Source organism: Phalacrocorax aristotelis, chromosome 1 (genome assembly GCF_949628215.1).
Source record: "Phalacrocorax aristotelis chromosome 1, bGulAri2.1, whole genome shotgun sequence".
In the NCBI taxonomy this organism is placed as follows: domain Eukaryota; kingdom Metazoa; phylum Chordata; class Aves; order Suliformes; family Phalacrocoracidae; genus Phalacrocorax; species Phalacrocorax aristotelis.
Genome location: NC_134276.1, coordinates 156641530 through 156654799, shown reverse-complemented (window position 1 = coordinate 156654799; position 13270 = coordinate 156641530). Strand labels below are relative to the sequence as shown.

At 36.0% G+C, this 13270-nt stretch overlaps 1 protein-coding gene across 1 annotated transcript in view; it reads right to left on the bottom strand.

Annotated features, from left to right (window-relative positions):
- Nucleotides 1-662: 662 nt before the first annotated feature.
- The window catches only part of DRAM1 (DNA damage regulated autophagy modulator 1), a 19449-nt gene continuing 6841 nt past the window's right edge, over nt 663-13270 (bottom strand). Inside the window, exons 2-7 of the mRNA XM_075074850.1 lie at nt 12150-12217; nt 10686-10828; nt 6738-6915; nt 5669-5727; nt 4201-4293; nt 663-1997 (exon numbers count right to left, since the gene is read on the bottom strand). Of these exons, the coding sequence (XP_074930951.1) occupies nt 1953-1997; nt 4201-4293; nt 5669-5727; nt 6738-6915; nt 10686-10828; nt 12150-12217 (586 nt within the window). The 3' untranslated portion in view covers nt 663-1952. The remainder of the gene's footprint in view (nt 1998-4200; nt 4294-5668; nt 5728-6737; nt 6916-10685; nt 10829-12149; nt 12218-13270) is intronic.

Sequence of the window (13270 nt, the reverse complement as noted above, 5' to 3'; positions counted from 1 at the left end):
GACTGTAAACACTATAATGGTTGACAGGCTCCTGGATATGATTCTTTTGAGGAGGAGAGAGTACTAAGAGATTCAATAAGTGTGAACTTGTTTCAGGAGCCTTGTGTTGGGATGATGATTTAACGTTTTCTTAGTGATCTCTTGCTTTGAAACTTGTGAAACTTATTGTGGTGATTTCCTGCCTAAATCAGGACAATACAAAGAGTTCTTTTACTGCTTAAGTGTACTTGGATTCACTGTAAAAACACTTTAATATTAGTTAAGGCTGAAATTCAAGTTAATGTAATTTCTTTTATCCATGTGAAGCGTTTAGTAAATCGATGAGCCGAAATCCCATATAATTTGAAGTAACAGCTTCAAGCTTCTTATGCTTTAGTTTAAGAAAGGTAAGAATAAAAAGCAGTAGAAGAACAATACACAGTGCACTAAGAAACATGGTCTTTTCTTAACATGCTTGAAGAAATGTGTGCCCCTTGCAGGATACCCAATCATCAAGACATAAGTCTTGCATTTAGTCAGTACTAGATATGATTTTTAACGTGACTGTAACTATAAACGTCTGCAAGATTACCTGAATACTGTGGAAAGCAAATCTGCCAGTGGAAAACATTTTTACTATTTTTATTTGGAAGAACTTATAAAGAAAACGTGGACTCTTTAAGTTGTGAAACAGCTGAATTTAATACAGTTTAGGATACATATTAGAGGAAACATCAACAGATGACTAGTCTTAAGACATGACTCTCCAAAACACACATTTGTTTTATCTCATGGAGAATTAGCAACTGAAAATCATCAATATTTCTGCATAAACTGTGATAGAGCATAGCAAATGTAATTTTCAGAGAACTCAATTGATGGCCAAGTGGTTAATGCACTAAATGGAGGTACCAAATCAGTCCATGAAAGACCCTTTTGCCCCTGGATACTTGTAACATCTGACTTCTCAATCAGTTCATTTCCAAGTCTTTCATTACAGAAGTAAGTTTATAGCAGCAAATATGCCATATCTGCACTACTGAACCTTTTTTCTTCAGTTTTTTATACATATAATATTCGTACACATGTAACTAAATACCTGACAACTACTGGTGACTCTTCTGGTTTTCCATTCACTCTCAATGACTTTCTGGAGGCTCTCTTCATTCCATCATTGCACATTAAAACATAGGCTGGAAAACTGCTTTGTATTAACCAAATCACACGAAGATTTCTCTTTAGTAGATTGTGCATAAATGTAAATTTACTTGCTATTCCCACTTCAGTCTTAAGCTTCCTATGGCCAGTAGTGCATAAAGGGGAAAAAGGGGGAGACTTTTACAATATACGTTGTAGTGATGGTTAGAAAACATTTTTCAAGTGATGTAGTTTGAACTTCTCCTAGGATTTGTATTTGTATACAGTGTCCACTAACAGAAACATGTAGCATAGTGTTGCAATCCACTAACTACAGACTCCTAGTCTTGAAACAAAGATGCCCACTTCTGCTCACACCTTTCTCCACAGTCCTTGCAACTTAAGAGTTGTAACTCAGCCTTAGTGTTTTCCATTGTCTTTAGACTTTCCTAATGATTTGTAAAACGTACTTTCTCAAGTTTGAAACTAATGTTACTAATCAGACTATAACAAATGAAAAGTATGGATATGTCCAAAAGGGAAGAGCTGAGGAGATCTAAAGTCTTGACTGACTTTCAGCTGCTTCTACAGATTGCTTCTATTACAGTATTTTTAATATATCAAACAGTATAAAAATTACAAAATATTGCAAAAAGGTAGCAGGAACATTGCTGTGAGTTCTTAAAATGTTTTAGTGAATGCTGCTATAGATGTTGCAGAGTTAATGGCATGCATTCTTTATACAACTTTGAAAATCCCAGTCCCTCTGCAACACTTTCTATAAGTAAAAAGAAGCCTAGAATATTCATATATAAAAAACATAATTTTCTTCACTATCAGGAGTCTTCGTGTAGTTCTGTTGATATCCTTAAAGAAACTCTCTAAAAGAAAAATAAAACAAGAATAGCTTAAGATAAACTAATTTTACAGTTCTGTGACATAAAGTACAAGAAGATAAAACAAAAAATATATTTAAGTAAAATACATATTGTGAGAAATTTAAAAGTAAAAAGAAGGGTCATTTTTCTTAGGGCCTGGCAGTTGTTTTTTCTGAATTAATTGTTTGCCTTTCTGAGATCACTGGTTAGAACAAAAAGAGGATAGAGTGTAAAAAATATTTCTGTCATTAGTGTCAAACACTAACATTGGATTTCATGCTACTTCATAGCCTGTAATCTAAAATGTCTGCATTTCTATTTAGTTTAATACCATCACTATCTTTTATTTATTACGTTCACAATACTTGTACATAGTTAAACTTTCACTGTTGAACACTTTGGCGTCTGTGACCTGAAGCAGACTCATCAACTCATTTCGCTACTCTGAGGGCTACGGCATTGTCTGTAAATATGTATCTCCAAGGGACGAGTCTGACTTTTGATAAAAGAGACACCATCATATACGTAGACATCAGAGAGTGATGGACTGGCAATAAATACCTGCCCCCCAAAATGACAAATTTAAGGATGCATGCATTTCCAAATGGTACTTCAACATTTTTGTCAGGTTTAGAAGGTAATTATATGCCTTTAAGATAATGCATTGTGTAATTCTGAACACTTTTTTTTAAAAAAAGCATTTTGTTCTGCAGAACCTACCTTTTTTTTTTTTTGTTAAGGGAAAGCCCTGCAGCCACGGTCTATTCAGTACTATCAGTCAAAAGTAAAACAGCATAGAAAAGTTCGCTATCACTTAGCAAAATACGTTAACTCTGAATCCTTAGTTGAAAATTGATTTCTGTATATGCTTATGAAATTATGTACAGATTATATATAAGTATTAATCACTTCCGTGCTGAGCAAGCACGTAAGCGAAGAAGCAAGTAAATGAGTTACAAAGTTTTACATGATCTGATTTCAAACTTCCGTTTTATGCCAGAGGACTTAGAGGGTTCTCACTATTTTTCCTCCCTTCCCACCTCCACGAATTCCAGGAATTTATCACAGCACCAATTGGCTCATATATATGATCTTGATTATTAGTTCTACAGTTATGCAAGTGCTTGGATCTAGTTTTTGATTTTCTGGGACTTGCGTGAGGCAATGGTATATATGGAAGGCCTACATATGGGGTATGACATCTACAGTGATTATAACTGAGTTAGTTCATCTTTGTAATTACAGTATAAAGCAGCAGTTCTCAGTCTTTTCTACCTTAAGGTCTCTGCTCCACTCTTGCAAAGATCCAACTACTTTATGGGGAAAACAAACATCCAGAAGTCTAAGAAGGATAAGGAGGCCATGATCCTCCTAACACCTACAGTAATATCCAGGAGGATTTGTCCTCAAACCTCCACAGGCACTTGCCATGAGCAATGCTTTCTTTAGGTTTTTTACAAGTTCTTTCACCAAAGTTAAGCCTCACGCATTGGTGTTTTCAGCATTTTGTATCCCTGTACCAAACAAAACCACCATCAAACACTGCAGCTAGAACATGCTGTGTAAACAACAAGAGCTGGCAAGGCAAATCTTGGGAAAATAAGATCAAGGCATGCCTTTCACAAACCGTATAAAAGCATTTTCTTTTTAACTAATCTAATATTTTCCCTTCTTTAAAGTCAGGCTTGAGATATCACCAGATCCAGCTACCCAAACCAGAAGGTTTTCATGTCAATACTTTTTGAGAAGTATTTGACATTCTTCGTACTGTGAAGGAACATATATCAAAATGCATAATTTTAAAAAAGAAAGGAAATGTCTATGGTTTAAATGCATTGGATTATTATATAAAATCCCCCAGGCAGAAAGAAATGAAATTTTAGTTGCAACTTTATTTTGGTATTATTTCACCTTTTGAGGACCTCTTTCTACAAGAAAAATGGTAAATAAGTAGAATACACTATTTTACCGAATAATTTTCAAGACCAGACACCTATTACTGATTTATAAAACTGATATTTATGTTTTAAAACCCAGGGGAAAAGTATTCATTAGGTAGACATAAATCAGCCTGTGACTGATAAAATTTGTTTCTGTATAACTCCGGTATATCTAGCTTAGACAAAGAATGGTAACTTTCTATTGCGTTTGTCGTTATACAATTCATAGCACTTCTTAGTCACTGCTAAAATATGTAGATACCAACCTGAAAATCTCTAATGAATGTTAAAAAGAAGAAGATAAAACCAAAGGCCACTGTCCATTCACAGACTGCACTCACAAAATGGTAAGTATAATCCTGATGGAATGAGACATAAAATAAATTTTCAGATAAAACAGCTAAACAAAATAACAGAGGAATGCTATAAAAATAGACAATTCCTTCTGTAAATTCAACAAATATTCTAAGACTTATGACCCATCATCCCAATACCCTGCTGTAGAAAAGTCAGTTCAGATAAAGTTTTTACAGAATGGTAACTGTATATAACAAGGTTGCATATGTTCCATTAAGCAACGTCTTGTGCACTAACATAAAAATAGTACAAGAAAACTACCATTAGCCCAAGATCAAAACACTACTAGAATATAATTTGCATCTGAAAACATTTAGTCCTTATGTGAAGGACATCAAAGTGTCCATATTCAAAACTTCTACTCAGTGCCACTGAGTTCAGCAGTGCCACCCCTTAGAGTAAATTCTCATAATGTTTTAAAATGGGGGGCTACCCTTATATGACAGTTCCTGACAAGACCTTTGGTTTTAAGTATACCATAACAGAAAACCTATGTAATATGCCACAAACAGAATGAATGTAAAGTGTTTCTTAATACACCATCAAAAAATACCCACCTCTTTCAATAAAAACATTTTTCTCATTCTTGCATCACAAGTAAAAAAAAACCTCAGGAGGTAGATATTACTAAGATTATCTAAGTTGTGATGATTTATCTCACAGCTGCCTTGCCACTGTTTGGTTGAAGTACATTTGCCAAGTTTGCTTCATTAAGCTCTTCAAGCAGGATACACTCTCTTCATTATTTAACCTTTTTTTTTTAATACCTCCATGTGGCAAAGTTTGTCCAAAAAGAAAACTTACCTTTCATAGTTATCATTCTGAGAATGCTGAAATCAATTCAAATACCTGATATCGATTTCAGTATACTTCAGGTCAAACTCCCAATGTTTATCACAGTAGTAAAGACTATTGAATTAAGAACGAGGAAAAAGCTGAGACAACCAATATTGCAAAAACCCTCAAAAACTTCAGAATCAAACTGGTCCACTTTTGTTTCATGTGTGAAGTTCATTTTCGAGAAATGCAACTATAAAAGGAAGTAGAACAACTCACTTCCAGAATATCTTTTTTCTTTTGTTTTCAATTTGTTCTATGAATAGATTTCAAATGCTTGGTTAAAATGAAAGTGTTAACTCTCTAAAGATTGACCCATCAGTGACAAGTTTTCCTACCCAAGCCACAGACAGTTTTCTAATAAAGAATTAACAGGAAACCAGCATTGCACACATTGGCAAGATTTCACAAGTCTTTTCCTGATAATGTACTATTTAAAGTCTCTGAAGCGTTTGTAATGCTATACACTTTTAGAAAAACATAACAGCATACCCCAAATAATATCACACAGGGAAAGTTGGCTACCTAATGAGATTTTACCTTTTCACCTGGAGTCCAATCAATTTTTGTCATGGAAATTTGTGAAGCAAACACAATCACTGGGAAAAACACAGTGTAAAGGAAACTATAAAAGTTTAGTGAGTAATAGTGAAAATGTCTGCTTACAAAAAAAAAGACCCTATCTGCCCCTTCTGTAACACAGGAGATCCTGAACAACCAGAATATCAAATCAAAGTATTGAGAAGACAAGTAAATGAAACACATCATTGAAAGGTAACTGATAGCAGCAATCAAAAAAATTTCTGCACAGATAAAGCTTTCTGCAGGTTCTTCCAAAGTCAGAGGGTAAGAGGAGACACTCCAAAATTTAGATCACATTCATGTTTGAGAACTGTGGGAGCAGAGTCCTGCATTCTTGAAAGGGGAACCATGTTGGTTTCCATTGGTCCACAATAGTTGCCTTGATATATTTGTACAACTTTCCCTCAGGACTGGGGACATTTTTAAAAGCCCTTTCACAGCTGCTGAAACCAAAAGTAGGCTGTAGCTGCCTGGCTGATGTGATGATCTGCTGCGACCACCTTCCAACACTGGCAGATCACCTGAAGACCAATAAAATCAATGGGATGACTCTAATTTCAGCAGGCTCTGGGAAAAGCCGGTAAGAATTCTGAGTGTGTCTCTAGAGGAGGCATCTAATGAAGCCACACGCCAACCAACATGATCAAAAGGATCTGCTTAGGCTTGAAGGAAATCTTCTTATGCCAACTGTATTTTATATGTCTATGTGTTATCTTCATTTTAGAAGCAATGCTCCCCTTGGAAAGTTGGTCTAGCTTTATTATCATATGATCCTATGAAGAACACTGGGGCATTAGATTTAAATAGACCATTGAAAGAAGATATACAGCTTTTTAGAAGACCCTGAAACTCATCTTTATGGTATTAATGGCGCCTCAACGAGCTATGTGCATTATAGCAGAAATATTAGAGAGCCTTAAGCAAAGATTGTAACTCCCATTTTCATCCTTTATCAGCAATGGTTTAACTTAAAAGGAAAATCATGAATGCATGCAGGGAAAACCATGGGATACACAATAAAGGATACTGGGAATGAAAGCAATGCATGATATTACAGATATGGCCATCCTTATGTGACACACAAAGTAAGTGTTCCATTGTGGACAGGATTTGTAAGAGATTATAGACTGAAGTGTAATGTATACAACACCGGAGCCAAATGCCACCAAAGCTCCTATGTCATGGACACTGGGAACAGACAGCTCCTGGAAAGAAAATTGGCACAATGGTTAGCTGCTACTATTTGTACAGTGGTGGGAATCAATGATCCCTGAGAAGACAATAGCCGCATTATGCTGGGCATGTACAAGCAGTGGGAAACAGTCCCTTCTCCCAGCAGTCTACACAGGGAAGATGAAATAAAATGGAGTAGTTCAGACTGATAAAATAACTACGTCCAAAGCCACCAGGTCAAAGTCATTTCCCGTGTTCAGGTAAAACCATAGATCAATTTTAGTGCTGTTCAACATTTGGTCGATTACCAATTAATGTTCCCCCAAACAGAAATTGGTTTGTGTTTTTCTTAAGATGTTCCTATACCTCCTTTTTCATTTTGCCCTGCCAAAGATTCCCATCCTTTTGTGTCGAAAGTTTAATCCACATTTGTGTGGCCATACTCTAACTAACAGTCAAGTTTCATGGGAGCTGTTCTAAATAGTGGCTGCTATAGCTCTGTCCCCCACCCTCCAGTGGCTAGCCACAAGGCTCCAGGAAATAAGTCGGCAGAAAATTAGTTATATATATTAAAAAAAAAAAAAAGGTTACCTAAAATAAGCTCTTGATATGAAGGTCTTAGACCATCAGTCTCTTGAATTATACAGCCCTCTTACTCTTCCCCACATCATCAGCCACTTTTATTCAAGTTCCGCCACAGGTAAAAGTGTGTATAAAATTCCAGTATCACTATATGTGGCCTATATTTTTGTAATACCCTACCTATGGAAGATTCTCTCCTTTAAAACATAAACAAGTAGAATATCCAGTAACAAAAGAGATGAAAATTCCAGAGAAATTATTTTATTCTAAAAGTTTCAAAAAATTACAAAGTTATACCACCAATCCAATATCAGACAGGTAAGTTAGCTTTAACAGTCCTTTCTGTCCCAGAGCATAGCAAAACATGTGCTATGATCTAACCTACTACAGTCCTATTTTAGTGATTCATGAAAACACATCTATATCCTTTCATTACATACTTTAACATCTTTCCTGCCTGGAGGCCACTGTTTTCTTTGTCTTGTAATAGTGATTATGTTAACATGCTCTTTTAAATTCTTTTTCCCTGTGCTTTTCTTTCTACTCATTCCCTTCTATCTCCCTGTGATGTATTAAGTTCTGTCAGATTTTAAACCATGTTCCTCACACAGGTATTTAAGTGGCATGTCATCTATACTTGCATTTTCTTCTCCTCTGTCCCATTTTTTCCCTTCTTATAGGAATGACAGGATTTGGTATGGAAAGCGTTAAGCAAGCATAACTTACACAATACACAGAGCTTTTCTAACATGGCTCTTATGTTTGCTCCTATCAAACTGCCACAGATTCCCTAAAAAGCCCATTACACTCAACCCCTATGGAACCTGGGAAATGTTGCTACATCTGCCATGGTAAGCCTCCTAAGCTTTCTAGTCATTTACTCTTTAATCACGTGTAACGTCTAACAGGCAAAAGCAGACCTGCTAAGACCTGCATTATTGTTTTGCCTTATTCATTAAGGGGTGTGGGATTTTTGCTTCCATATCCAATTATCTTCTTAAAGATAGCCCTCCACTATCTTTCATTTCTGTATTTCAAGCATTGTTATTTAAACAGAGAAAAAACACCTTATTCATGACCATTACTTATTTTCTCAGAAACTCTTGTGATTTTAGAAAACACACTCCCAGTGTTTTCTCCCATCTCTTTCCTCACTTTTGCTAAGCGTCCAGAGTCTAATACCATTAAAACTCCATGCTACCTGCCATATCTTACCTTGAAGCAAAAAGGGTGAAAAAAATTTCCATACAACTAATTATGCTACTTAAAAGACTTGCCTTAAGTGGCACTAGATTTGAGTAAATAAAAGCAAACCTTAAGTATTTCCAGTATAATTTCACACTGAAGCCTTTTTAATGAACTAGAATTTTGCTCTGGGGAAAGAGAAAATGAACTGATGCCCAATAGTGTCAATCAGCTCTACTACAGTACTCAGGTATGGTGTTAGCTCACCTGCTGCAGAAAAATACGTGTTAAGAAGCAAACAGGTAGTGCACATGAACATGAATTTTCTGCATGACCCACTGATTAGAGGGACTAGACTGAATGCTAAAGAAATAGCTTCCAATTCCAGATTTGCTCTGGTCTCCTGACCTGAAACAATCACCTGACCTTGTGCAAATCTCAGAGCCTCTTCATGTCTCAGTTATTCTACTAGTAAATGGGGATAAGAGTCTGCTGTTCACTAGTTGTACACTGTAGAGTTAAAAGACTGAAGACTTGCAAGCCACCATTTCCATCTTCCTGGGCAATTAAGCATGCTCAAAAATCTGCTAGATCAGATCCTTAGCTAGATTAGATCCTTACTATGTTCTGAAGTTTTCCTACAAACTGAACTTAACATGGAAAGTAAGGTCAAAGCAGATGAAAGAGAAATTAGGTGAGGAAGAAATTTATGAGCAGGCAATGGGAGACTACAGACATTAGATAAGAACCAGTGTTACGAGTGTCAAGGGGCCCCTTTGGAAACTTTAGGAGAGAAGTTTCTGCTTCCCTGACTCTCCCAAATTATTTTGCATTCCTGATTTGTCTTTTCCTTACTGAAACTGAGTTTGTTTTCTATTTCAATCAAGCAGCACCATTCCCCTTCATCTAACATTTTTTTTTGTGCCACATATAAATCTGATCAGTAAGCATACAGATATTTAGAAGTAGAATAGCATGCTTAGAGTAGACTGCAATCCACACACAGGTAAAACTAAAAAGAGCAAGATATCGGTCTAAGGCAGACTTTTTTTTGTGTCTGAAAATACCATGTCAATTACATGCAAAATTATATTGGCTGCTGAAGCACCAATAATCTTTATTTTCAATTTATCTCTATGTTGTCAGATCACTATATGAGCACAACAGTATTTACCAAAATGTTCCCCAAGGCAGACCATCTTTTAAAAGAAATAATTCAGCTGTTTCTACAGATTTAAAGGCAATATCTCAAACTACCTGCCAGTTATACTTGACTTGATTCTCAGCTGAGATTCTCACTGCAGTTGTCCTAATACTTCTTTGTGTCAGAATCTACCTTATTACATTCTTCCTCACTGGAAAAGGTCAAAAGAATAATCTGTTTCAATATTTTTTGTCTATATTTAGTTTTCTTGCAGACACTGAGGGCTGGACTTCTTTGATTTATAATGAGATTATAAATGTCTTATCCTTTCTGGCAAAGTAAGTGGTAATTCTCTGTGTTGCTGTCAGAAGACTTACCATGTTAGGCCATCTCCTACAGACTCAAAACAAGGGGCTAATGTTGTGCTCAATGTTCTAACCTGTCAGATAAGTCTAGTTTATTCTGTAGAAAATGCTGCTAGTGTGCATGCCATCATGCAGGTAAAAATACAGGTGCTTTTGCTAATCTGACTTATTCTGCCCTACCTGACTGTAAGCAAACTAAAGTGCGAATAGCAAAGCTTTTTTACAGTGAAATTTTCATAGCAAAAATTTTACAGCCAAAGCATCTATATTAAGTTGCTTTCTAGTACAGACATGTTACAAGACAAGCACACACAAACCCCCTTACTGACATAACTGCACAAGCAAAAAATCTAGTATATATAGAGAAAGTAAATCTGTCTTGTTAAAGCTACTGTAAAAAGGTAGGAAAGACATTCTTACTCCATTTGCCAAGTATACACACTGGATAATACTAACCACTCTTATCTGTTTGATTTTTTAACTAGTAAAACAACTTTAGTTTCATTTATGAAATTTACAGTCATACCTGAAAAGTTGCAACTATGCACATTCCAATACAGCCCATCAATCCAATACACAATGAAAACACGTTGCACGAAGACCTAACAAAGTGCGATGACTCATTTTGCTTCTCTATTAATAAATACCTGATGTACATTGTAATTACACCTGAAAAACAAAAAATATGTTTTGTTCAATGATCACGTATTGCTTACATTTTAACACCTTCCCTTGTAATGCATTAGCATACAGAATAAAATTATATGCAATACTGCCTTTAACTCTAGTGGGATGAAGAAGAGAATCTGAATCTGAATTTCAGATGTGTTACTTTCAGATAGAACTGCTTTAACATCATCTTAGTCCTAACATCACACATTAATGCTATCTAGAAATAACTGCACATCACTTCAAGAAAAACACTAATTTAAATCCCATTCTCCTGTGCATTTTAGGCACAGAAGCATTGGCATTCCTCATTAGCAACAGACATTACAAGGAGATGAACCATAAGCTGGAAGTGGGAGAATTTATCCTGCTCTGATATGCAGTCTTGTACCAGAAGTACATCTCCTTATAGTGGATGCCCTAAAGAATGAATACATTTTTGTTAGTGTAAACAGAAAAAAATATAACTAGCTGTGTATTCAGAAAATATTTTCAAAGCTTTTGGGCCAATTCTGTCTGCTCTTTAGTACAACAGCATCCCAAAACCACTACACATGGATTTTATTCCACCCTACGTGACCCCAATATGCAGTTCACTTCTGACAAACACCTCTACTGAATTAGATACTGGTTCATCAGGATAACAGCTGTAGACTGGATTCTACAGTTCAGTAACACATAACATAGTTTTAGTCTATCTACGGTTGGAAAAATAAATCAAGTGACTTTGTCCACACACTGTGAGGTTACATGAAACATGCCAAGATAGTGTGACTGAATGAGGCTTTTAGAAAAGGTAAAATGTGTGATTTTTACTTTGCATGAAGGCCGTCATGGACTACATGTATACAGAGGTAAACAGCCCTTGATCCTCCATCCCCTAGAAGTGAATAGAAAATGCCAAACTACCTGATTCAAGGCCAGTAGACATTTAGTAGAGGAATAGGCATCTTGCAGGGAAAACCAGGTGTTGCTTCAACACTGTTGTTCCCTTTGCTGCAGCATCCTAACCTAATGTCTCCCTACATCAAAGATACACTTTTTGCAAAGTAATTATGCCATCTTTCTTCCACTTTTTATTTCCAGCTGCACTGACTACTTTGCACTGATGAGGTGCTCTTAAGAGACAGAAGCGTCTCTAAGCCTGCACTTACTGACCCTAAGGACCTGGCCCTCTAGATATTACTTCCATCTATCTGATACCACCATTGGATTGTGGAGTACTTTTTCTGCAGAATATTGTATGGACTGCAGTGTAAGCAGACAGCTTTTGCTAGTTTTCATTTCTTTGCTGTGTTCAAACCAAGTACCTTATACATACCTAAAAGTGCTGAAATATTAATCATAAAACCAAAGATACCACTCTCTGGAGGTTTAGTTCCAGTGTCACTAAAGCAGGAAGAGAAAGAAATTAAAAGTTAATTGAGATCTGTGAAACATAAATGAGATTTACACATGAAACCCCAAGAGAAATGTAACTTATGTGAACTGCCGCTATATGTGTAGACATTTAAACACATAAACTGGAATGTTGTCTGCTGCATACTTAGGCTCCATTTGTAGTACTGAATCTTTATTTTTAGAAAGCAATTGTATTTTTAGAGCATACTATTTGAACTGTATTTCTTCATTTTCTGTATGCAATATGCAGAGATGTGACAGACCAAAACTTTGCTCATGAATGACATAAATAATTACATAAATGACATTTTAGAAATTAGATTTCTTTTATCTGCTAAACTAACGTTGTGATAGAGTAAAACATATCTAATGGCATTCAGTATCCTAAGATGTGAGAGAATTGGGCTTAATTTTCTGATTTGTTTCAAAGGACTTTACCTCAGGAAAGCAATTACATTCCAATGCCCGGGAAGGCTCCTAGGCACTGTTTAACTTAGTAATGTAGATACAGCTTAAGAGTACTCTAGGCCCAAGGTGTTGTAAGTCTCTTCTGCTAATGTAATTTACCCTTATAGGGGATAATCAGAAGTTCACTGGGACAGACAGATGGAGCACGGGTTTGAGAATATCTACAGAATTTATACAAATACATACATGCATACATATATATGAAAAATATCATATGTACAAAATATTTGTTATGTAGAAAATTGAATACTTTAATCATAGAAGCCTTTCTCCTTTTCCATATGTATGTGCAAACACCCATCCCAAAGAATGCCCTTTCCTCCCAGAAAGGGCATACTCCTCTGAGTATGTGGGTTCAAGTTCTCCCAAGCAGGACTCTCTAATACAAGGTGAGTGCTCTGTTGAAAGAAGAATACTGTGATGCCATCACCTCTTTACGATATTTTTTCTTGTCTAACATACAACCAGTTGATGTCTATTTGATAGGGATCTGTTGGTCAAGCCAAAGGAAAACACGTAGCTCATAAATCTTTACATAATTTGAGTGTGAGCTGAGTTTTCAGTAACTCAGAA